Raw genomic sequence first — 26,635 nt, forward strand, 5'->3', positions numbered from 1 at the left:
GCATCAATTAAGATATAAGCATGCTCTGTGAAGCTTTAAGGGTCAGACCATCAAGTGAAGATAACTTCTTTTACATGGTTCTGAATAGAAGAGAATAGCATTAATGTACAATAAGCTCCATGCCAACTGTGCAGGAAGTTATATGCTTTGTTTCATATAGGGGGTATTGTATTCTGTAAGAGGGCTGTTGTGATTTTTACAACTGAAGATTGTCTTAAAGCTATCCAAACCTACCTGTCCCAAAAAGTAATTGACTGAGCCACACCCAGGCCTAATTACTGCCAGGCCTGTTGAATCAAGAAATCATGTAAATAAAACCTATCTGATGAAGGGAAGTAGGCTAAAAGATGTCAAAACGCAACACACCATTGCTGCGATCTAAATAAATTCAATAACAACTGGGAAACATAGTCATGGAAAGGGATACAAAGCCATTTCTAAGGCTTTGGGACCCTAGCGAAACACAGTGAGAGCCATTATGCACAAATGGAGAAAACTTGGAACAGTGGTGAAGCTTCCCCTGGAGTCACTAGGATGCCAAAATGACTCAAAGAGTGTATCAATGGCTCATCCAGGAGGTCCGAATAGAACCCAGAACACCATTTAAAGAAATGCAGACCTCACTTGATTCAGTTATGGACAGAGTTCATGATTCAACAATAAGAAAGAGACTGGGCAAAAATGGCATCCATGGGAGAGTTCCAAGGAGAAAACTACTGCTGAACAAAAAGAACACAAAGGCTCGTCTCACATTTGCCAAAAAACAACAACAACATCTTGACAATCCCTGAGACTTTTGGGAAAATGTTCTGTGGCACAGCTACTTATTAGGTTTAGGCGGAGATTACTTTTTCACACAGCGCCAGGTAGATGTTTCCCTTAAAATGATCATATAAAAAACTTTATCTAAAATTAGAGTTTGTTTGATCTGAAATATTTAATATTTAAATAAAATCGGGAAGGTGAAGCTCAATAAACACAATGAATATATCCATATTAAAATGTAATACGACTAAAGAAACATCTTAATATGGTAAAATAATACATATAGCAGATTATGGAGATTATTTCATCAGAATAATTTAAATTACAGGCTGATTTTTCGCTTTTATCCGATTGTAGCATAACGCCTAAAACCAAGCCCTTTATGTCATTCCTTTGTTGGAAAAAAGTTTGCGTCTATTGTTGGTGTGCCCACACAACCAGATGGAAATGCATAATCTGGAAACTGACGTCAGAGGTGGGATTGCCTCAGAATGGCGGATTTCGTGCGTGCTCGGCTCTCCCCTCGGGTATTTCCGGATGTTGGGTTAAATCCCCGCCCGCTTCATTCCTGCGTTGTTTGGGGACAGTAGGAAGATGGCGGCGGCCCCGCTGTACTGTGTCTGCCGGCAGCCCTACGATGTGAGCCGGTTTATGATCGAGTGCGACATCTGTAAAGACTGGTTTCACGGCAGGTATGTAGTCTGCGACATCCTAAAGAGGTGTAGTTACATGGAGGCGAGAAACACGGTTTGTTTTTTAAGAAAAGGCGACGGTTCTCTGAGCGGTCTTGGCTAACTTAGCGTGCTAACCGTTAGCGGTGGGCGACGGGGGTTTTAAACCGTCTATTGACACGACTTTACGGGCGAAAGTGGGGGTTCGCGCCCCTAAAAACAACATTAATGAACTCCATCGTGCCGCAGATAAGTTTAAACAAAACGACATGATCCAGCTCTTTGTAGTTATTATAATAATCAGCGGCATTTACTTAAATAGAGCCCAATAGAAAGTAGATCTTATAGCTGATGGTATACCGAGCTGTTTCAGTCAACACGGGTGATCAAAAGCGTACGTGACTACCTTTCCGTAGAGTTATTTAAAGGATAACTTTAATTTTGATGTCGCTGTGATTCAGTCGATTTAAATCCAGTTAAACCAGCCCTAGTGTACAAAGTGTGCCAGAGCTGGCAGGTTATTAAAGGTAACGGCAGCCTCGGGCGGCGTCTGAGTTGTATTTTAAACTTAATGATACAAGAAGATCTAATAAACAACTTCAACTTGTTTGGGCACAACCTGTACGTTAATTATATAGCAAGCTGGTAGTTTATATCTATTATTTAATACACATGAGCTTTGTTTTAAATGCTGGTTTGATATTGGTAGAAAGTAAGTGGGGGAAACGAGGAGATTGTTATGGTTTGGCTTTTGATTGACAGTTGGCGAAATTTAAATCCCCCACCCCCCTATTTAGAAAGAGGAGGCACATGGCCTCGGACCCCTAGTGGCAAGCAGGGGAATTATTTAAAGGTACCAAGCAGGCACGTGTCTGGGTTTTGTGTGTGTGTGTTGTATTTGTTTTGTTTTGGGGTTTGTTTTTTTCTTTTCTATTGTGATTGCAGGTAGCAGATGTTTTTGTGATTCATGCGTAGATGTAGGTGGAAGCTGTTGAAATCTTGATGGGAATCTTAATGTTGTGTAATGTACATTGCCTAAAATGTACAAATTTCAGTCCACACCTAATATTGTGACGCACTGCTTGAGCATGAGATTTTCTCAGCATCCGACTTTCTTTCTTTTGCAGTTTTCTCTTGTTTTTTTAATGTGGCTCTAAGTCCATGGGCTGACCTAGGCAACTCTTCAAGTCAGCCTGTGTGGGTGCATTTCCACAGTGACTGCTTAGGAATACAATAATCTGGGTTTTGTTTTGTTTTTTTGGTTTTTAAGGTGGGGGGTTGCTCATGTTGAAATGACGGAAGCCATTGCGTAACCACCAAGTGTGCTGCCAAAAAACTCAGCAGCCAGGATTTGTGGTGTGTCAGCGCCAAAACAGACTAGCTGTGTGTCATCTGCCAGCAAGAAAAGGAACAAATGTTGGAGCTTCCCCCATTGATGACTAATAAGCAGATACACACCACACACGCACATACTCACAGCAAAGCTCCAAAAACGGCCACATTTCCAGCCTCTTTCCCACGAGGCAGGCCAGAAGGAAAGGGATATTCTCTGGCTGTGGGTGATGGCACGCCATTGGAGGGGAAAGCGGAGGAGCTCATTCTGCTAGTTCTTGTTGGTGTTTGTGTGGGAGACTTTTGTCTTGGTTGCTGGAGAGTGTCCTGTTTTCTATCACCTGTGTTTCAGTAAACAAAACAAGCTGTACTTTAATGTGGTAAGGCTGTCTGAATCAGTGTCACGGTTTATCAGCATCAGATTTGTAAAGAGTGAGGTTACAGGAAAGCTGAAAAAAAGTCCTGATAAACTCCCCCCATGTTTTCAGTAATCTCTTTATTACAGTTTAATGCAGTCATATTCATTTTTGTTTTTATTCAGTTGTGGTTCAGTTAGTTTCCACATTGTGTTTCTTATTCACTTCAGTTTTATTAGTTTATAGTATTTCTTTAATAATTCAAAATTTGTAATACTGCATTAAATCTACATTAACTACAGCATAGCCCTCTACTACTTCAGGAAAATAGTCAACATATTGCTTTGAGAGGAAGACAGAAATACTTTTTCCAGTTGGGAACAACTACTGCTTTGATGCTAAAGTGGAAATACCTCTTTGAGGCTAAAGTAGAATACTATTTTGTGAATAAAGTCAGATGCAATGATGAGAATAAAGTTGAAATACTACTCGAAGTAGCTTCAAGATGAAAATAAAATTACTACTTCGTGGAAAAAGTTGAATACTATTTCCAGAATAAAGTCAAGTACTGTTATGAGAACAAGATAGAAGTACTACTTCAAGAATAAAGTTGAATAATTATTATTTTTTACTTTAAAGTCATAATACTACTTTCAGAGTACTGGAAAGTACTATTTCCAGAATTAAGTGGAATTAGTGCTTAGATAATAAGGTAGATTGTGTAAAGTTAAAAATGACCACATTGTGTACATCTTCTCTTTTATGTGCTAAAAGAGAAATTTTGTCTTTTATTGTAACTGCTTCTAAAAATGGTACTTTAACCTCATGGGCCAACAGAATATTTTTTGGTGCCTATTAGATATTTGATAAATACTTTAATCTAAAAGTTATACATTGCCTACAGTGGTAGACTTACACCTGAATGAGAAAAAAGCATTTGAAAAAAATACAAAATGATTGTTTGCAGAAGAAATGTTCTGAGGGTCTCTGTTACTAATCTTCTGACCTCTTTGGTTTACTTTGCTGCCCCTTCAGGTTTTTGTCCTGACTATCTGCAGGGGTAACAGTGCCCTGAAGCAGTATAACCCACTATTATACCCTTTGGTTTAGATTTCAGGTGTAAGTCTGAGGGCCATTCATCATTTTGAGCTTCACCTGATTGCAAGACCTGCCTCTGTAAATGCCTCTGCCTCTGCTTCATGCGTTTCTTAGATGCAAATTTACATCAGTGTTATGGATGTAAATCCCCGGTAGGTCACATCAGATCACAGTGTAGGTGTCAGGCCCTCCGGTCTGCCCATTGTCTAATGTGCGTGTGGACAGTGGGGGCGATGATAGACCAGTGGTGCTCAATGAGATGGAGCGAATGACTGATGGGAGCTACGGCGAGCCAAGTTCAATGCGCGATCTGTCAATGTCGCACAGAGTGTGAGCACACTAAAGAGAGATGGATCACCTCTGTGGAGAGCCTTTTTGGTGTTTAGGCTAAGTGGAAGTGGCCCCCCCCCCCCCCCCCCCCCCTTTTTTTTTAAACTACTGCTGTCTGTGATGTTTCAGATCATCTGTTTAGATGTCTGATAAGTTGATTGGCTGAAGTAAAGACAGCCTCATAGCTCTTGTTTATATTCAGCTGACTCTCATTGGGGTGGAAATAACATTACATTTGGCTCAATCAAAGTCGATTAAGGGTCAAAAGCATCATGTATTGATTACTAGTCAGTTTGAATTATAACAGTAAAGAATATACCACACAGTTCAAATTAAAGGAAGTTTAGAAAACCACTTTAAATTACAATATCAAACTGATAGCTGATGTACCAAAATAATAGATCAATAATTTGTATGTTATGAACTGTGAATCTGCACAGCGAGTTCAGTCTGTGTTTGTTGTGTTGCGTCTTTCAGCAGCAAACACTCGTAAGACTGATGACTCGTTAGGTTTTAAATGGGGCTCAGCCATGTTGAAGACATGTGAAAACAGAGTCCCAGTGCTTGCGGGCCTCAGGGCAGCTCAACCTGCACTGAAAACAATTAAGTTGTTTAAAACTCCCAGGGGCTCCCTGACACCCTATAAACAACAAAGTGATCCTCTTTTTGTTGTTTACCAGCTGACTACAGAAAGCCCTGCTGTGTCCTTCAAACTGTAAACAATGCACGGGTGATATGTTGCTTTTATGCCTAGCTGGCTAAAATGATTTAACCCCTGAGGGCAGAATGACAGAGCCTTATCCATCTGTCAGACCTCAGTGGCTCTTACTGCTGTCCAAGTCCGGCTCTGTTTATGTAAGCCTTGCCTGAGCGCACTCGGACGAGTCAGGTGCTCCTCTGGGGCACATAAAGACAGCCAGGTGTGTTTAACTGCCCTCATATCCTCTCCATCTCCACCACCCATCCATTAGAGATCTGCCAGTTCCCTAATGTAGGTGTGTCGACACCCCATGCGGAGCGGTTATTTAGAGCTTAAAATAATGGCGATGCCAGCCTCCAGCCTTTGTGTTTCTGCACTGATCACTGAGGACAATGAACCCCCTCACAGTGCGTGGACTAATGAATAAACCCTCTCAGTTACACAGGAAGGAGGCCTTTGATGAGAGGAAGTGGAGGAGAGGGGCTGTTGATGGCGAGGGTTTAGCCAAGTACACACATCTCCGCTCATTCAGGAAGGGATGTTTAGCTCGGTAATCTGCTGCAGTGCTGTCAGAGGGCAGCTCTATCAGGGAATAAAGCAAGGTTTTGTGGGGTATCTGTGTTGCTCACCCTGGTTGTACTCTCTCTGACCTTTTTGTTGTCTTACAATGCATGATAACACTATCTTATGAGTTGAGATGACGTATGACTGAGCAGATGAGGTTCATGTCGGTTCAAGAGCTGTTTGCACACTCACCCCGCTTTGTGGTGAGTCATCAAGCCCGAGTAAGGCAGCAGGAAATACTTGGCCCCTTTCTTTTCTTTCCTCTCCCATTTTTACATTTGCTGTCTCAAGTCCACATAGACTCACAAGCTCGGGTTAAAGTGGTAATCATTACAGGTAACACGCGCGCTGAGTCAGGGTGGCGTATGTGGCACAGTGCCCTTATTTCCCACTGCGGTGTTATATAAAGGAAAGTAGCAAGAAGGTCACGTCAGCCCAGAGCACACGCTGTATTCACACGTCTCAGCGAACCCAGCGGCAGAGAGCTGTGACTCATGCTTTCCCCCAGCGAACGGCCACATGTTTGAACAAAGATTCCTGATACATGAGCTAGGCTTAGTCGCCAGCCAAACACTGTACACTGTTACTGCTAGTTATCCATTTGCTCACGTGCAGGAGCAGGAGTGCTTCTCTCAGCTTTTTTTTTTTTTGTCTTTTATGGATGTTGTAGGAGAGTGGAAAAGTAACTTTCAAAAGAGATAAATGTGAGTTCTTTACAGCTAAATGGATATTTAATTAGTTACTGTACTAATGCATTTGTTTGCCCTTATACCCAACCAACAACAGTTCAGATTTTGTGTGGTATGGTTGATATCCTGTTTGTGCACCAGGGTGATGTGGGGGGTGGCAGGCATTCACACAAGCTCACCATTTCCTGATGAGTTAATGGCCCTCTGCTTTATTTCCTTTACAGTTTTCCTGCAGTTCCTTGTAGATCAAAGCTGATAGCAGGCTTCGGTCAGCTCTATCCCCCCTGCAGGCTTTCACCTTTAAAAGCAAAGGTTATATCAGCAACAAACCTGTTTATAAACCTCTTTTTGCTGTGCTGCAGGAAGGGATTTTGTAGGCCAGTAATGAAGCTGGCGTCTGTCTGGTTCTCTCAAAAAAAAAAACAAAAAAAAAGCAACAAGATTTCTTCATTTGTTTTTGGAGTACTGATCTCAGGGGAAGAGAATCTCCACAAATTGATGCCACGTGCAGTCAGAAGAAGTAAAACACTAATGTGGTTCTCAAACTGTGACACTATGGGCAAAATGTAGAAGGAAGCTAAATTTAAAACTAAACTGAAATTTACTTTGGTTACTTTTTTCAATGTTCACAGAAAACTGTGGGGGCATTGAGTCTAAGTTATTTGTTAGTTTCTAATTGCATCATTTGGGGGGGTTTGAATCTGAAATGTTATAGATTTGTGCTAACTTCCATCTAGTGGCTAATGGGCAGATTTATCAGCACTGGGTATCAGTGAAGAGGTCAGGTGCACACTAGTGACAGTAGTGATTAGTCATCTAGTCGACAAATTGCAGACAATCTTAGTTTGGATGGTGCAGGCTTCAGTGGCCTGAAGTTTAAGTGTTTGCTTTTCCGTGGATGACACAGTCCTGCTTGCTTCATTGATCACCAGCTCACACTTGGCTGATTTGGAGCTCAAAGCTAAACTGCCAGGGCTCTACTTCTAAGGCCACGATTCTCAGTCAGAAAAGGGTGGAGTCTACATGCTTGGTTGGTAATATGTTGTTGCCCCAAGTGAAGGAGTTTGAATTATGTTAGGGACTTCTCAACAAGTGAGGAAAGGAGGACACGGGAGGATTGTCAGATGTGTGCAGAGCTGAAAGCGAATGTGAGCAGTTGATTTACTGGTTGATCTGCAGTCCAACCGTCGCCTATTCCTCTTTAGAGCATTCGGGGTCTTCATTAGAAAGGTGATGACTTCAGTAGAGCCATTGCTCCTAAATATAAAAAGGGAACCAGCTGAGTCGGTTTGAGCGTCCAATAAGGATCCTGGGACTTTAAGGAACAAGGTGTTTCAAGCATGTTCAGCTGAAAGGAGATCACAGGGCAGACTGAAGACATGCAGGAGAGATTCCGTCCCTCGGATGGATGGGACTGCCTCTTTTGACCATCTGAAGAGTTGAAGGAGGTAGCTGGGTTGAGGGAGGTCTGGGTATCTCTGTTTAGGCTGCTGGCTCTGTGAGCCAGACCTGAATAAGTGGTAGAAAATGGATGGATGGTCATGTGAATTAGGATAGTTCAGTTTTAGTTTGTACTTTTTGGCTTATCACACTATACACATTGTCCACAATCCGAACAAAGTTGCTGTTCAACCCATGCTGCTCCGGTATGCAACCCAGGAATGTATGTGAGTTGGTTCCTGTGGCTTGGCTGTTGCAGGATACTCAGGGGTAGTAGCAGCATGAGTGACACCGCTGTACTGCAGCTCCTCTTGATAAATGCGCTGCAAATTATATGATGAGAAGAGGCCAGATCATTCAGCTTGTTTTTAAAAAAAAAATAATAATAATAATGAAGCCATAACTGTGAAATGATAGAACATTTGTTGGAGGGGAAAAAAATAAAACTGCTATCTTTGGTCTCCTGACCTAAGTGTGCGCTGCTTTTTCCTCTTTCTTTTTATCTTTGACCTGTGACCCCTGGCATCTCTGCTTGAAACACACACAGCATTTGACAGGAGTTTGGGAGCGTTTCATCTGCTTTAGCTTGTCCAGGTCAGATAAAGATTGTGGTGTCCTCGTTTCATTTCTGAACGGGCTTGTAAAGCAGTAGACCTGTTCCACTCATTTCCGTTAGATTGAAAGTGGTTTATATGCCACCATTTACAGGATAAGTTATCTGAAGGAACTTTAAAGTATAAGGAAAGACCATATATATTGTAAATGCAATGAATGCCTTCAGCTGGTAGGGTTTATTATTACATACATACATTATTATAGTAAATGCTTTGTATATGTTTGGGCAAAATCTTGTGATGGCGTGTTTTCTTTTCCTGGCAATTTAAAAACGGTATAAACCTCTGTAGGGGACTTGCCCTAACTCTGTATCTCATTTCTTTCCAGCTGTGTACAGGTAGAAGAGCACCATGCTGTGGATATTGATGTTTACCACTGTCCCAACTGTGATGTCGTACACGGACCCTCCCTGAGTGAGTCTTTGCTGCTTCCTGAAGCCATTTTTTCTCTCTCACGCACACACTCACACACACTGCAGTCCTGAACTTTTCTAGACACCTTGGTGCATGCAACCTGGCAGTTTCATAGTGCATAGTCCATTTAATGTCAGATTGCAGCAAATATCTCAGTAAATATTAGTGTGCATTTACTACTTATGAATAGTTGTTTTGTGCACGCTAGGGCTCTAGACTAACTTTTTGCGACGGTTGCACTGGTGCGCCTAAGAAACCACCAGCACAAAAGTTGGGAGCACCCAAATTTTTCAACCGCATAGCTTAACACCGCTGTTTTACATGTGCATTTTTTTTTTTGGTGGTGGTAGTGGTGGGGGGTTTTGCTGTCTATACAGACAATATTGATTTGTAAATGATTAACTACCAATCTTGTGCTTAAAGTGCTTTGGCACTCTTTGGCAATATTGTAGACAATGTTAAACTTAATCATCATCTTGGCCTTCTCTGACGACCTGTTTGCTGCTGCCTGCCGCTGAAAGGCAGTGGGGAGAGGGGACACTTGGGCAGTGCATTTATTGCAGCATATAATGTGTTTTCTGGATACACTGTGCTTTTTCAAAGTTCAGAGGTTGATGGCTCTGTGTCAGAGCACTGGCTATGAATTTCAGATGGATCAGGCCTTAACTTAACCAAAAAGTTATAAATAGTTCTTTTCATCCTTTCTTATTACCCACAGCTACATCCACTTCTGTCAGGCCTAGGCTACTCACTAGGGCTGGGCATCATCACTGATTTCTATAATCCATTTGATTTTGATTCACTTTTGCCTCAGACTGTCAGAAATATTATAATTCTCATCATTTATCAGTACTGACACTTATGAGACTTCATCAGAATTGTGAGCATCACAGCAGATGCCTTTGTGTCAAACTGAGAAAAAAACACAGAAAAACATGAAGGAGATTTTCCTGGCCTGGCTTTTTATAGCAGATAACCTTAAAAATATTCTGCAATATTGTATAATTTTAAAAAGTTTAAATATTTTCAGTATTGAACAGCAGAAAAAAGGCTTTCTTGTCCGAGGTCATTTAAGTAAAGAAAAGAAAAGAAAGAAAGAGTGCTGTAAATAACGGTATATTGGTGGGTAAGAAGCGAATGAATAATGCAGAAAACAGAGATCTGAGATGGGAAACTGTTCTTGAAGTGCACACAGAGAGAGAGAGAGAGAGAGAGCTGTGCATAAAGTGTGATTTTTTTTTTTTTTTTTTTTTTTTTTTTTTTTTTTTTTTTTAAATCGCGGTGGAAGCAAAACAGCAAAGAGGGAATTCATATTTAAAAGTCGATTCAGGATTTAATGAATTGATATCGCTTTATTCAAGCTCACCCCTCTCTATCCACTTGCACTTTCAAACGTACATGACCAATCAGAGAGGTACCGCCCCTGACTGTCTCTGCTTGGTTTAGACCACGATATGGGCATGATATGTTGTTGTTGACCACACGGAGACTTTCCGAGTTGCAGAGACTTTTTTTTTATTTTTTATTTTTTTACTCGAACAGTTGGTCGCACCGGTGTGACCTAAGATTTTTTTTAGTCGCACCACTGAAAAATCTGGTCGCATTTGCGACCAATTTGGTCGCACTCTAGAGCCCTGGCACCCTCTTGCATCTGTTATCTTGGCAGCTCTGAAGCCTAAACAGTAAAGTGTTTCCATTAGCCAGTATATCTGAAGCAAACTATTTCCTGATGTGTGCTACATGTGAGAAAGCACAACAGCGGAAAGTATGACCTAATTCTTTGAGGTGCATGTGTGAAAACAGCACCATACTCTGATTCTCTGCCTTGTCTCACCCATGTCTCTATATGCTGGACAGTCCCGGGGGGAAGGCCGCTCTCTGCAGTGTTAGTCGAGTCAGATTTTTTTTTTTTTTTTTGGTTAAGGGGGGGAGGGGAATAGGTTAACCTTTGACAACCCTGAGGGCAGACATTAAGAAGCTAATTGAATGGTGCTGTAAACCCTCCACTTTGATTGGACAAACCCCTCGATATCCACCCCTGGGCACAGGGGCTGAGTAGTGAATTAATGTGCTTGTGACAAGTGATTGTGATCTGCATAATTTACAATGTTGTTGTGTGAAGGTGCTTCAAGAGGGCATTATTACATTAGGACGAGACAGCCCAGTGAAACTCAAACCTACTTTTTTTTGTTTTCTGCAGTGAAAAAGCGCAACAACTGGCACAGGCATGACTACACAGAGCCAGACGATGGATCGAAGCCGGTGCAGGCTGGCACCTCAGTGTTTATCAAGGAGCTCCAAAACAGGACATTCCCCAGGTAGATATCAACACCCCCCCCCCTCCCCAAAGAGCCACACTTTTAAAACTCTAAAGGCCTTGCCTAGTGGAATATTTTATTCAGGTAAACTAAAAGTGCGATTTTCTGATTTGTGAATCATGTCTACTTTTGAAGGCTCAAAATTGGGCTCCTGTAAAGTTGTCTATGCAGTTAAAGGCTTAAGTAAGGCTTTGCATTAGAAAGTTACAAAGGAAAAGAGAAAAACTGCAAATGTATGAGAATTTGTTTGTGTTTTTTCCAGTTCTCTCTTTCATTTTGGAAATGTTTTTTCTCATACTTAATCCTTCTGACCAACTGGATTGTTTTTCTAATTTGCTGAAAAAACTCGAAATTCTTAACTTAATGCTCATACAGGTTAAAGTGGATTTAGGAGAAGACATAAATATGTACACACTTGCTTCTTTTGGTTTTAAGCCAGGCAAACTGTTTTGTTCTGTGTTCTCACGTTTACAGATATCTAGTGGGAGTTTGATTGATTCTGTTTCTATAAAAGAAAATAGTTCCAGTGTGTGGATTATTTACATTTTCACGACCACTGATTCTGGAAAAAATGTGTAGCTTTGGAATATTTTTAGTCACACAAAACAGTGTGGCTTTAAGAAAGAAAAACACATTACTGGGTCCAGAGTTTTCTTGATTGTGATCACATTTTTGTAGAAATCTTTATGAAAAGTCAGTGGCTCACCTGACTTTATCTCAGGTGAAAAACCAAGGTTGTCGTTAGGATTAAATGGGTGATATGTAGTGACCTGGGTAATCCTCTCAGTGTGCCTAATCACCACCTCACAGAGCAGCTTGCATGTCTGTAGGCTCTTTTTGGGTCAAAATGCTACCACCACCACAAGCACAATATTTTCACCTATATTGTGTTGTGGTTTGGGTAGTAAAGTAAACAAAGCAACTCTCTGCATGGCTAAAACCATTATGGTTTTATTTTGAGAACACTGGCAGCTTGAATTAACTTATTACAATCTGGTTTTCAGTGCCGAGGAGATTCTGATACGGATGAAGGGTGAGCTGGTGACTACCAGGTACTTGGAGAGGCAAGGCTTCAACTACCCCATAGCAGTCACCGAAATGGAGGGTCTGGGTCTGAAACTACCCCCCTCTACTTTTTCTGTCAAAGATGTGGAGCAGTATGTGGGTAAGAAAACTTGGCTTTGTTGTCACATGTATGTATGTAATTTACAACAAAACATTAGTGTTTATTGTCTGGGAAGGATGTGACTTCTGTGATTGGACTACACAGCATCATTGGAAGCTGCTTAAAAGCTAATGAAATAACGCTACACCAGCCAGCTAAGTGGCCATTGCTGAGCAGGCGCCATCTGTGTGTGTCAATATGAACCAGTTTCCAGGTTCATGGGTTTTAACCCACTTATCAGGCATCAGACGATGGCTGAATGCGTTCTAAATGAGCGACGGCTAAGCTTTCACTGCCCTCTCCATGACCACTGCACTTCCTTACCGAAACAGCCTGCTACTTCCCAGCTCCTATTACAAGCCCATTACCAAGCCCACCAGTGTTTTTATAATTAAGTTCAGATTACAGACTCCCTTTCTCACGTTATCTCTCTCTCCCATGCCCTATTGAGCATTAAGCCAAGGCACAGGTGTTGTGACTGGGGTCTGAGTGTGGGATTACAGTTCTTCCAGTTTGAAGACAATGGGACAACTGGAGTAAACGCCGATGCTGTCGAGCATTTCTGCTGCCAGCTCGGTGTGTGGTCAAAGATTGGTCAAAAAGTTCTACACATGATGGAAAGTCTTTAAATTGACCTATTTATTGTTTTCAATCCGAACTATATATTGTGTGTATATATACAGTGGGGCAAAAAAGTATTTAGTCAGCCACCGATTGTGCAAGTTCCCCCACTTAAAATGATGACAGAGGTCAGTAATTTGCACCAGAGGTACACTTCAGCTGTGAGAGACAGAATGTGAAAAAAAAATCCATGAATTCACATGATAGGATTTGTAAAGAATTTATTCGTAAATTAGGGTGGAAAATAAGTATTTGGTCACCTCAAACAAGGAAAATCTCTGGCTCTCACAGACCTGTAACGTCTTCTGTAAGAAGCTTTTCTGTCCCCCACTCGTTACCTGTATGAATGGCACCTGTTTGAACTCATCATCTGTATAAAAGACACCTGTCCACAGCCTCAAACAGTCAGACTCCAAACTCCGCCATGGCCAAGACCAAAGAGCTTTCAAAGGACACCAGGAAAAGTATTGTAGACCTGCACCAGACTGGGAAGAGTGAATCTACAATAGGCAAGCAGCTTGGTGTGAAAAAAATCAACTGTGGGAGCAATCATCAGAAAATGGAAGACATACAAGACCACTGATAATCTCCCTCGATCTGGGGCTCCACGCAAGATCTCATCCTGTGGGGTCAAAATGATCATGAGAACGGTGAGCAAAGATCCCAGAACCACACGGGGGGACCTGGTGAATGACCTGCAGAGAGCTGGGACCAAAGTAACAAAGGTCACCATCAGTAACACACTACAACGGCAGGGAATCAAATCCCGCAGTGCCAGACGTGTTCCGCTGCTGAAGCCAGTGCATGTCCAGGCCCGTCTGAAGTTTGCCAGAGAGCACATGGATGATACAGCAGAGGATTGGGAGAATGTCATGTGGTCAGATGAAACCAAAGTAGAACTTTTTGGTATAAACTCAACTCGTCGTGTTTGGAGGATGAAGAATACTGAGTTGCATCCCAAGAACACCATACCTACTGTGAAGCATGGGGGTGGAAACATCATGCTATGGGGCTGTTTTTCTGCCAAGGGGACAGGACGACTGATCCGTGTTAAGGACAGAATGAATGGGGCCATGTATCGTGAGATTTTGAGCCAAAACCTCCTTCCATCAGTGAGAATTTTGAAGATGAAACGAGGCTGGGTCTTCCAACATGACAATGATCCAAAACACACCGCCCGGGCAACAAAGGAGTGGCTCCGTAAGAAGCATTTGAAAGTCCTGGAGTGGCCTAGCCAGTCTCCAGACCTCAACCCCATAGAAAATCTGTGGCGGGAGTTGAAAGTCCGTGTTGCTCGGCGACAGCCCCAAAACATCACTGCTCTCGAGAAGATCTGCATGGAGGAATGGGCCAAAATACCAGCTACTGTGTGTGCAAACCTGGTAAAGGCCTATAGTAAACGTTTGACCTCTGTTATTGCCAACAAAGGTTATGTTACAAAGTATTGAGTTGTATTTTTGTTATTGACCAAATACTTATTTTCCACCCTGATTTACGAATAAATTCTTTACAAATCCTACCATGTGGATTCATGGATTTTCTCTTCACATTCTGTCTCTCACAGTTGAAGTGTACCTCTGGTGCAAATTACTGACCTCTGTCATCATTTTAGGTGGGGGAACTTGCACAATCGGTGGCTGACTAAATACTTTTTTGCCCCACTGTAATGAATGGAAACCAGGGCGAGGTGCCCTTGCTAGGAAGGAGTAAGGGTTCAGTCAGTAAACCTAATTATTCTTAATTTATTTAATTACCAACAAGTATTCACTCATCTCTGGACACAGGCTCTGGTTGCCTAGGTTACCTTGTTATGCATTTATTAACTTGTTATGTGCCAATCACTGGTATCAAATGCTTGCTCCGAAGTTGAGTGAAGTTTGTCTTGGCGTTGGCCCGCTCTGTGTTTTTCCTGTTTTTGGCTGTAGTTGTCGAATGTTTTTAACTTTCTCTGGTTTCCGTTTCTCTGTAAATCACTTCCTGTGTAGACGCAGCCTAAGATGTTACAATGCGACCCACCGTTAGCAACCCTCTCTCTTTCTGTGAGGGGAAGAATGCAGATGACAGCTGCAGAGACCAGCCTCTAGACCGCTTGAGTACTTTGATGTAGAAAATTAGGTTTAATGCCAGCTGTTTCAGAGTAAACTGGCATGTAAACTTTCAACTGAAGGATGACAGCCGATGTTGGCAAGGGCATTACAGTTAATTAAAACTAAAATAAAGGCTCAAACTGGGTGTGAAAAAATATTTTGGCTAACTTTAGAAAAAAATGAAACTGACTGAAATTTTAAAAAAATGAGAAAATGTCTTTAGTTTTTGTCTCTGTTTGATGGAATTTGTTAGCACAGTCTGCCTGATGAACATTGTTATTTGTGTACAGAGACCCTGACAAATAACCTCTCATTTATAATAATAAAAACGCCAAACCTGAAACTATCGATTCTTCAATTTTTTTCCACTTACCCATTTCAGGGCTGTAGCAGGAGCTGGAGCATGTCCCAGCTGTCATAGGAACTGAACTAATATTGAAGCTAATAAAACTAAACACAAATGAGCAAAGCCACTTGAGAAGCTAACTACACTGAGACCCTGTCCACATTAGAAAGGTGTCTTGGAGAAGTTGGTTTTTGAATGCGTTTTGGTCTTTCATTCACACATGAAAAGCATTTTAGGTCACAGACATTGGAGATTTTGAAAAACTCCTTCCAGGGCAAAGCTTTTTAGAAATGGTTTGAGGTTTTACATGAAACTATGCAAAACCTGACAAAGAAACCAGAAAGGGAAAACCAAGTTTGTATTGCACCATCAAAGTTGTCTTGATGCTTGTTATTGTCTAATCAGATCACATTGACTGGCTTAAACTAATATTAATATGAGTTTTCCTTATGACACTTAGCACAAAATGGGTGGATACCAAATTAAACTCAGCTCAACTTTGAGGTCACCTGTTAAAGCACCCAACTGGTGCTTTGAGGAAGAGTAAAGGTTGCTGTTGACAGGCAATGGCTTATTACCAGCACTTTATTAAAAGTATATATTTTTTTAAAAGCCCGATTCACAAAAACCTATTATAGAAGGAGCTATTCCAGTCCCTCATCCCAGTATTTAATATAACAAACCCTGCCGTGCATGTTCATAGTTACAATCATGTTCATTCCTACAAAACGGTCAAAAATAAAGTAGGATTCATCTTTTGATTTCAGTGTTGAGTTAATTATTTTTATAGCATTTTGCTCCCAAAACGTTTGATTCATGAGGAAATAATTGTTTTACATTAAAATTAATGCAGTGAGTAACAAGTTTCTGGTTCCTGTCTGATGACAAAGACATATTTGCAACAATTATCTCAGTTAATTGGCTCTTTAACATAACTGGGTGTCGTCATATATCATTGTCTTTATGGTGGGATGTCGGTTAGATTGAGTGTCTCTCGAGCTGGCTCAGCGGTGCTTTAGTTTGTTGACATTAATAAAAAAAAAAAAACTAAATAAAAACATTGAATTGGGTTTGTGAACCCAGTGCTCGAGCTCGGCGTTGCAGGGTTTCCAGGCAGCTTTGTCTCGCACTGTGTGACTGACTGCTTTTCACTCCACCTGTTCTCTGTCATCAGACGCTGGCCAGCTGGGCCTTTAGAGGAGAGTGTGTGTGTGTGTGTGTGTGTGTGTGTGTGCGCACACAAGTATGCACAGGGGTAATAAAAAAGGTGTGTGGGAGGGGAGTGGGGAAAATACAACCACCAGCTGTCTTGCTACACACTGCACCCCAGTCTTACTTCCGGCCCTGCGTGTCACTGCGTGTGATTTGTAGCCTCCCAACTGTGAGCTGTTTGCTGTTTGCTCTCTCTTTGACTTTTTTCTCTTTTCCTTTTTAGCATCTGTTTTCTATCCCATGAGTAAACACACACATGCACACACAGCTTTTGCACACTTTTTCTCACATCTACAGACATATTTCCTTATATGCTTGAGATCTCCCACGCACACACAGCTATTAAACGTAGCAGCCCTCTCACCTCCACCCACTCCCCTTCCTCTGGGACTGGTGGTCTGGACAGATTGACAGATTGTCTCGCTTGCATCCCCTACAACCCCTCCCCATGCTGCCATATTAATGCCAGTTTTCCTCAGGGGTTGATCTCTAAAAGCACATGAGGATGCCAGCAGGCTGCTGACCCCTCTGAACCCCATCACCTACTCTGCAGTCATTTAAAAAGTTTGAAGATTTTCATTCAGGAGTCTGTGACTGCAGAACATCTAATCTGATATTGCACAAACTAAAAGGCACTTCATTCCCATCTAGGTGGTAACAAAGTCATCGACGTGATAGATGTGGCACGGCAGGCGGACAGCAAGATGAAGCTCAGCGAGTTTATCAAGTATTTCACCAATCCCCATCGACCCAAAGTCCTCAACCTCATCAGCCTGGAGTTCTCTGACACGAAGTAAGCCATGCTGCAGGTCCGTCACTGTGATTTAAAAGCGAAAAAGGAATAAGTATCTTCAAGAGTCAGCAAACTAGGTTTGACAAAACTTCCAGATGTATTTTTTACCAAGGCCATCTATATCAATGTAAAGTTGAATGGAAGCTTCCAGCTGATTTAATAGTTGCCTGAGTTAATAGAAAGAAATGGAACAACATTCGATTTAAAGTCCTTCTGATGTAGCCAAAGCTGTTTTCACACGTGCACTTTAGACAGATTTGTGAGAATCAGGTTGGGATATTTTGCTCAGTTTCTCTTTAAGTGTAGCACACAACAAAACAGGCATTTGCACTACTGGGAGTACTGTGAAGGTGAGGGAGCATGTAGCATGCTGGAGGCTCCTTATATGATGACAGCTTGATAACGATGAATGCCGAGAATATTATTCTGCTTTGTTCTAACACTGGTGCAGTCTGACATCGTATGGACTTTGCACTATAGGCACCTAGCAGGTTAAAGACCAGCTACCATCAGATCTGATTGTGCTGGACGTTTACAGTCTCACCTCAGTGACTTGTTATTCTGTTGAGGGTAGAGTCGAGTCTCTCTACAGTATTGGATGTGGTTGAGATTAAATCAGGGACCTACAGATATGTTTTTAAAACTTTCCTAAGCTCAGTGTGCTGCATGATTCTGATCACCCGCAGGATGGCAAAGCTGGTGGAGGTTCCTGACGTGGCTCAGACGTTGTCCTGGGTTGAGAACTACTGGCCAGACGACTCCTTCTTCCCTAAACCCTTTGTCCAGAAGTACTGCCTTATGGGGGTCAAAGACAGCTACACAGATTTCCACATAGACTTTGGAGGCACCTCTGTCTGGTATCATGTTCTCTGGGTGAGTGTGTGGATTTAAAGAGCTTTTTTTTTTTTTCTCCTTTAAAGAGAGGAACATGCCACCCTGATGTTCATCAAGCTCAGGGATTCAGTGTTTCTTTAAATACTGAGGTTTTTAGGTCAGACTAGCACTCTCTGAAGGGTCACCTTGCTTCTCACATCCAGTTAATTCATAAAACAGCCAGCAGCACTCATCATGATGGTCTCACCCCCTCGCTTCTGAAAACTACAGCTAACTTTAATTTGTGATTGAATGAGGGGCGGGTGTTTAGTAGAGCAGTGCCGTCACATTCACAAGTTTAACCTCTCGTTACCTTAAATACCTTTTTCTTTTGATTTTCAGGGTGAGAAAGTCTTCTACTTGATCAAGCCCACCCTCACCAATCTTGCACTATATGAGGCATGGAGCTCCTCGCCCAATCAGAGCGAAGTGTTCTTTGGGGACAAAGTGGATAAGTGTTACAAGTGTATTGTACCCCAAGGAACCACGCTGCTCATCCCTACAGGTCAGTGAGGTGTTTTAATGTCACATTTGATAAGTAAAGGACTTTAAGTGTACTTTCAAAACTTTCTTAAGGTCAGTTTGAACTGGGAACCTCCTGAGAAACTCTGTATTTCTATCACAGGAACTATGTAGCACATTAAGCTCCAGGGAGATTATTTTACCCCACAAAAAGTCCCACCTGACAGGGGTTGTACTTTCTGAAAGTACAACAGTTGGTTGTTGGTTGGCAAACAGTTGGAAAGTTGTAACCTCGCCATCTTCTGGATGTTCAAGAACTGTTTGATAGAAGTGACGATTGTGATAAATGATGGTTTATGTTCACGCTATGATCCGTGAGCATGGCAGTTATGTAGACCTCTAGGTATTGGACGTATGAAGAAATCAAATTTGGATAACTGGCAGCTTATCATCTGTACTTTACTAATTGTCACGATTAGCTCAAAAAGTCAGCTATGATATGTTTTATGATGAGATGAGCAATGTTATTGTTATTATAGGGCATGTTACAGCACTATAACATCCACTCTTTAAAGATAATGTATTTATGAAAAAAAGGATGCAAGCACAGTTGACTGACTGGTAAAACATGCAGGTCAGCACGAGTGCAGAGCTCAAATGATTTGGACAAATGTATTCATAGCTTATTTGTAATATTACACGTGGGTTTAAAATCAGCTCAGCCTTTCGTGCTCAGTCACGTCCGCTATCCTGACACACCTTTTTGAAAGGGATCTTTGGTCGGTACACCAGGATGTGATTGAGAGCTTTCACACCAGCCTAAACAAACATCACTGACCAGACAAACACACACACACACACATTTTAGTTGAACCAAACTAAACACACTAGTCATCAAAGTACTTTTAAAGTCTTGGATAATGGTGTGTGGTTTCCAAGCACAATAAATTCCACACTCTCAGACGTGCAGCTGTTTGTGTCGCTGATGTTAAATCATTGTTTCTGGTGACTGCCTGACAGTTTTGCGCCAGCTTTGCTGACCTGCCTGTTTTTTGTTTTGTTTTTTTCCCCATGTGCATTTAAAAGTGAAAAATAATCATGATTCCCATGGATGCTGCCAGGAAAATACAGGCTCCTTTAAGGTCCTCTATTATTGCCAAAGGAAAATAACAGAGAGGGAAATTCTTCCTGAGCAACAACCCAAACAGTTCTTAATGATCATAATTACAGGGAAAAATGAAGAGAGACAGAGCTCCTATGTCATATGATGAAAGTAGCACTGAGGCGTTTTACTACACGTGACTATGCAGCCTTGTGGTGGCGCTGCTGATGTTGCATTAAGAAGGTAGAAAGATGTTTTGATGTCATGTCACTAACTGAGCATGACACCAAAGCATGCTTTGATTCGCTGAAGTGAAGCTAATGGATCCAGTCATACCATTATTTGTCCATCAGTCTCTCAATGGACTTTTTAAGCCCATAGAGCTCCTTCACCCTTGCCCCCCTACGGCACACGGAGAGACAAAGCTCAGTTCAGCCCGTCAACTGCTGGATGTCCTCAATCAGTCTTCCAGCCATGCTTTCTCAGAAAGCTCAAGCAGCATTGTGAAAGAGAGCTTTTGGCAGAAAGGCTGTGGAGAGGTGGGAATTAAGCTGGGGTCAGGAAGCACAGTAGGTCAGTCAAGCGTATTATCAGGCCTGTCTGTCAGCCTCTGTCAGTCCCCCCCCCCAAAAGAATCTGTTTTCTCCTACTTTGTGTTGTATTAGGAGCACTGTTTATCTGGGGTGGAAGCCGTTATTGACAGCATTATCTCCTGCTGCTGAGTGTGACTGTGCCTCAGCAGGATAAAAAAGTTTCTTGCAGTCTTGTTGTCACGAATTTTGTTTTCTGCATGTTGAGAAAATATGATTAAGCGAAGTATAAATCCCTATTTCCTCAGGTATTCATGTGTAATTTCTCTGCCCCACCCTAAGAATGTTATCATTCTAAGCCAGAGAGTAGATAAGCTGAGTAAACGTCTATGCTCTGCTGCCCTCTGCAGGCTGGATCCACGCTGTTCTCACCTCTCAGGATTGCATGGCATTCGGAGGGAACTTCCTTCACAACCTCAATATTGGCATGCAGCTCAGGTAAACCACTCGCCTGCCACTGGTGTGGCATCTTGATTTTTGTGTGTTTTCTAGAGACTTTAGCACTTAACGTTTGGTTCGCGTTGTAGGTGTTATGAGATGGAGCGTCGTCTGAAAACCCCAGACCTCTTTAAGTTTCCCTATTTTGAGGCCATTTGTTGGTATGTGGCAAAGAACCTCCTGGAAATGCTAAAAGGTGAGAGTCTAAAACTCAAAACCACAAGCCACAGAGATGTGTATAAGAGCTGTCGCAACATAACATTTTGACATAAAAATTCAAAACATTTGGCAAGAAAATAATGGTGTCAGTAAGATTTATTTATGGGTCTTTCCATGAAAAATCAATGAGTTCCTCCCACCTGACCCCTCAGAATTAGTATATTTAATGAAGTCATGCAAAATTTTACCTGCATATGACAGTAAATTTCAGGGTTGCAAGTCCTTTAATACATAGTGGAGGGTCAAAGTGTGACGTGTTTTGTTTTGTTTTTTTTCCCCACTATTTTTGATCCCTCAAAACTTAAAAACACAAAATATCCACAGGAAATTTCCATTGCTGAACACCACTTTTAATGCTACCTTTTTGGAAATCCATTACTGTTTTTAAAAGGTTTGAAGCTTTCTCGCTTAAAACTCGTGACAGTTTTCCCTTCTTTGATTTTGTCAGAGCTTCGAGAGGACAACTGTCCTCCACCGACCTACCTAGTGGATGGAGTCAAGGCTTTAATCAGTGCACTGAAGACTTGGTTGAAAAGAGAGGTGAGAAATTCTGCCTGATTACACCTCACATGTCTGCAGTCCACATGGTTCTTGTGACACAGGAGTCACCGGAGGCATCCACGTTTAGTCTTATCTGTCAGCAGCAGGCGGCAGATTCTCTGCTCACTCCTCTGTTTTGAATGTAAACTGTTGCGGCTTTGCAGGTGAACGAACCCACCAGCGAGGTACCAGACAATATCAGGCCGAACCATCTCATTAAAGAACTGACCAAGGAAATCCGCTACCTAGAGGTGAGGAGCTTTTTAGACTTCATGCAAATGGTGGTGTCAGCTGGGAGAAAAGCTGACGCTCTTTTGGTATTGTCAGTGATTAATAAAAGTGACCCACATTTTAGACATATACAAGCTGTAATCTCAGTGTTTACATCATTAATTTGCACCATTTCTTGACCCTTTACAGTTTTACATGTGCTTTATCTGTACATCTTATTAAATTAAAAAAAGATCATTTGATTCTGTAGGTTTTGTTTTTATTTTTTGCACATTGTAACAACCTTCACTGCATGATTTATTTTACATTTATTTCCTAGGAGGAACCAGTGGGTGGTAGCAAGCTAGTGAAATCTCAGGGAAGTGGAGTACCTTCGGGATCAAACGGCTGCCTGTCCACTCGAGCTACGGTGGAGAGGCTGTGCCAGGCACGGCGAGCTCGAAGGGCCGCCAGGCAACTGAGGGAGCAGGAGCGCCATGCGCCCAAGCTACCCACTAACCTGGACATCTTAGAGCAGCACACCAGGGATGTGCTGAAGAGGCTGGAGGTCGGGCCACTGGAGGAGGTGAGCTTCAAGGAGCAAACATTCAGAATGTGTGTTTAATCTACATTAAAGGAAGAAACCAAAATGCCGTTAGTTAGGCCAAAAGGTGCACTATGTACTTATTATTGTAGTTGGAGTCTTCACTTAAATGCAGCTTTGCACCGATTAAAGCTTTTTGTAAATGCTTCTGTGTGTGTTGTTGATGACTGATACAATACTTTTAATATTCTGTATCCAGGATCCTGCGTTTGGTGCCAAGGTTCACGCAAAGTTCAACAAAGTGTCAACTGCATCTGCAGCTGCTGCTGCAGAGTCTTTGGAAGACAACCACATACGGCTAATGCTGGTCAACGGAAGAATCATCAGGTGGGGGAGCAAAGTGAATCAGTGTGCAGAGCCAGTCAAACTAGTACTTTTGTTTTGGTGACAAACTCCAGAAACCAACATAAAACCACTTTGGTGAATAAAAAAATAACATGAAGTAAAAATGAATTTAGAAAGGTTTACTAGTCAGCAACAGAAACTATGAATTTGTTAATCTACAAAGCCTGTTCTTCTGAGCTGTGAGGCAGCCGTCAGGAGATGAGGAGTCCAATTTATTTTCCTCTTCTTGTTTATTACAATATAAATTAGTCACCTGCTCTGCATGTTAACATGAACTTTATATTTGTGTGTGCAGAGATTTGAGACGACCGGGAAGCAGCAGCCCTGTAAAGTCCGAAGATGAGGGACTGTCTGTTGGCCCACCCAAGGGTTGCATGGACGTGAAGTTTGAGAGGATGTATGACAGTCAGGAACAGCACAGCACAGCTGAGAAATCCGCACTCCTCAGTAAGTCTTCAGTGAATATTAAACCAACAGACGATTGTAGCCATGCAAGCATTTAGCTGACGATGTGTTCCTTTGTGTCTCAGGAGATCTGGAGAGGATGAAGACTGAACTCGGGGAAGAAGTCTCAGGACACTCCAGTGTGTCAGATGTCGAGTCAGACAGCGACTTTCCCACAGAGGTAAACGATGTGCAGGATTTATACAAACACAGCCGGTTTAAGAGCTCAGTGTTTCTGAACAGAGTGTACTTTGGGTAATCGTTTTTTACGCTGTCTTCTGAGGCATGTTTTTGAAATTTCTCTGTCCAATGTAGCATAAAGAGTCATCGTTGTCATCATCTTCTGACGAAGACTCGGAGAGCTCCCAGGATGAAGAGGACGAGGATGAGCAGCAGACAGGCTCAGGGCACATAAAGCTGGACCAGTCTGGCGAGAAACTCAGGCACAAACACAAACCACTCAAACGGTGAGGAAACAGATCAAGGCAGGCCTGTGACCAGTACTATTATGCTTCTTCAAATATTCTGATTATCCGTGGGCCGTTTAACCAAATAAATAAATAAAACAAAATCCTTGAAAGGCCCCCGTGAACACGGCGCCATCGGGGCACCTTTTTTAAAAATGAGTCTCGTCTTCCTCCTACAGAGAATGTCCTACCTCACCCAGCACAGCAGAGGCCATTCAGGGGATGCTGTCTATGGCTGGTCTGCTGTGCTCCTCCAAGTCGGAGACGGCAGACTCGCTCCAGGAGTCCTGGTGGCCCAGCCCGCTGGAACAGGCGCAGCACCAGCGCCGACTGCAGGGGGACAAGAGCCCGATAGACAGCCAGGGAAACAGCAGCAGCGAAGCCTGGGACAATCAAGGGCTCCCCAGCCCAGAGATGGACTACCAATACTGTGACCCCTCAATGTCTCCACCTCTGCACCCCTCCAAGAGGCACGCCCCGAACCCTCCACCAATCAGCAATCAGGCCACAAAAGGTTTGAAATGTGACTTTTATCATTTCTGCTTGTTAATATGCAGAAAAATGGAGAAGCTGTTTCAGTCCACACTAACTGGCACAGAAGATAAAGCATGGTTCAATACGGAATGTGCAGGATGTGGGAATTAGCTCTCTGATTAGCTCTCTGACAGTGGGAGAGGTGGTATTCAGTGTTTAAAAACTGTTTAAAATTAAATAGAAAGTACAGAAAAAAACCTTTCCAAAATAAAGCTGATCAAAGATCAGGACAAATTTTAACCAGGACTTAACTGTCGTGCAAGAAGTGTTAGTATATTTTATTTCGATTAATGTATACTTTAATTTCCCCACGGGGATCAATACTCTCTACATTTAACCCATTCACTCAGTGAAGCAGTGGGCAGCCGTGTGTAGGGACGGTACCTTGCTCAGGGGTACCTCAGGGTAGCCGTTCAGTGGATTTGAACCCTCAACCTTCCGATCATGGGGCCACCACGCTACCTACTGAGCTATCCCTGCCCCATTATCATGTTTTATTTCATTTTTGCTGTTTGACAATGTTTAGTTTAATTTGTATTAGTTTCTTTAATTATTGTAATATAAAGTAGGTGCTTTCTTTGGTGTCAGGGGCCCGTTTTAAGGGCCACTTATGGTTATCATCATGATTAGGCCACTTGATGGATTATTTGTCAGATTTGTGAGAAGATAGTTAGTTGAAATGTTACTCACTATTTGATGTTACTATATAAATCCCGCTAATATTTTCATTTTTCTCTTTTTTAGGCAAACGGCCCAAAAAAGGCATGGCCACAGCCAAGCAGAGACTGGGGAAGATCCTGAAGCTCAGCAGACACAACCGCGTCTTCGTGTAACCCTCCCAGACATTGAAAGAAGGGCGAGGAGTCAGGAGCAGGGGGAGAGAAGAAGATAGTTTTGTGTATTTTTTACCAGACAGTTAAAATATATCAGGGGGAGGGTGGATGAAACAAAAAAGAAATGAAATCACATGGACACTGCCTGGAGATGAAACAAATCTTTGATACGTAAAACACGCTCACTGTGCATGCTTAGGAGACAGGGTATCGGATTGGAAACGAGCAAGCGCACGACTTTACCACAAGCACACTAAAGACAAAAACATGAAAGGAGCATGTTGCTGCAGGGAACGGTGGACTTGAAGCTCCTGTGGGCATTTTGGACGGACAAAAAAAGAGATGTTGGTGGGGGCGGGAGGAGAGGGTGAGGCGGCAAGACGTCCACTGCTTCTGATGCCAAGATCACCTGTGTCACATTTGCTAGTATTTCCCCCTTCTGCTGATCACCCCTCCACCTCTCCCCTGGCCTAATTTTTATTATATATATATATATATATATATATATATATATATATATATTTTTTTTTTTTTATTATTATTTTTTTATTCGTGACAAACTGAACAGGACGAAGGGTCTGTTTACCTGGATGGGTGGAGGTGGTGAAACTGAAATTTCAAAATGGTGCTTATTTGTTTGTACGTCTCTCCACTCTCTCATGCTTGTGTCCCACCCTTCCTCTTTATCTCAATCACACCAGCAATAACTTTTTTTCTTTTTTTTTAAGGAGAGAGGTAAGGGCGAGAGGCAGCACTTTGGTGCGTTTCTTCTGCTCGCAGAATTTTAACAGGTGTAAAACTGCACCTAGTGTTGGAGGTGGGGGTGGAGTCACTCAAAATGCTGCCTCTCTGTGAATTTGTTTTCCCATAGGAATTACAAGTCGTCACCTCTGAAACGACTCTGGCTTAATTTATTTCGCGTTTTATGTGATTTTTTTTTATTGTTTTTATGGATTCTGAATTATTTATTAATTGAACAGAGGTAATGATTTTATTATATTTTCACCCTAAAAACCTCAGTGAGCCTGAGGGTGTTTCTCCCCCCCCTTTGTAGGGAGTTTTTATTTTTTTTTTAACCTTTTAAAAATTTTTTGTAAATGTGGATGTTTTTAGAGTTCATGTGATCATCTGTTGAGTAGCTACCCATCTTTCCCTTCCCAGCTGAGTAGAGCCTGTGTCGATCCTCGTCCTCTTTGTTCCTGTAGAGGTTTTTTTGGTTTGTTTATGGGCTATGTGCGGATAGTCTAGGTTAAGAAACTTCCATATCTACTCCTGAGCTTTCTCTACTTAGTGCCACACCGTTTAGCAAAAAAAACAAAACGACAGGTATTCTGAGCCACTGTGGTTGATCCAAAGTAGATGATGTATTAAAAGGTCAGCGATTGAGGAACTGACATGTGGATGATTGAGGCTTTTTCTTTTCTTTAATGTGAGGTGTGTGTGTGCAGTTCTTCACTCT

The 26,635-nt window shown here is 42.1% G+C and overlaps 1 protein-coding gene across 1 annotated transcript; it reads left to right on the top strand.

Annotated features, from left to right (window-relative positions):
• Positions 1 to 1,349: 1,349 nt before the first annotated feature.
• Positions 1,350 to 25,641, top strand: kdm7aa (lysine (K)-specific demethylase 7Aa). Its single transcript, XM_085376730.1, has 18 exons — positions 1,350 to 1,457; positions 8,888 to 8,973; positions 11,174 to 11,291; positions 12,296 to 12,456; positions 17,374 to 17,515; positions 18,202 to 18,388; positions 18,731 to 18,893; positions 20,893 to 20,980; positions 21,070 to 21,176; positions 21,648 to 21,739; positions 21,904 to 21,990; positions 22,290 to 22,535; positions 22,753 to 22,880; positions 23,194 to 23,345; positions 23,429 to 23,523; positions 23,658 to 23,809; positions 23,989 to 24,323; positions 25,088 to 25,641. The coding sequence occupies exons 1-18, from the start codon at positions 1,360 to 1,362 to the stop codon at positions 25,174 to 25,176; spliced, it is 2,526 nt and encodes an 841-aa protein (XP_085232856.1). The 5' UTR covers positions 1,350 to 1,359; the 3' UTR covers positions 25,177 to 25,641.
• Positions 25,642 to 26,635: the final 994 nt, after the last annotated feature.

This window comes from Diplotaxodon limnothrissa, linkage group LG17 (assembly GCF_057381915.1).
Source record: "Diplotaxodon limnothrissa isolate DT_005_m linkage group LG17, D_limnothrissa_male_GT1.1, whole genome shotgun sequence".
Classification (NCBI taxonomy): domain Eukaryota; kingdom Metazoa; phylum Chordata; class Actinopteri; order Cichliformes; family Cichlidae; genus Diplotaxodon; species Diplotaxodon limnothrissa.

Excerpts from the sequence above, each read along its gene's own strand:
- kdm7aa (XM_085376730.1), top strand. The coding sequence starts at position 1,360 with ATGGCGGCGGCCCCGCTGTACTGTGTCTGCCGGCAGCCCTACGATGTG. Across the intron at positions 22,536-22,752 it reads AGGTCGGGCCACTGGAGGAG|GATCCTGCGTTTGGTGCCAA; the intron begins GTGAGCTTCAAG and ends TTCTGTATCCAG. Across the intron at positions 23,810-23,988 it reads AAACACAAACCACTCAAACG|AGAATGTCCTACCTCACCCA; the intron begins GTGAGGAAACAG and ends TTCCTCCTACAG.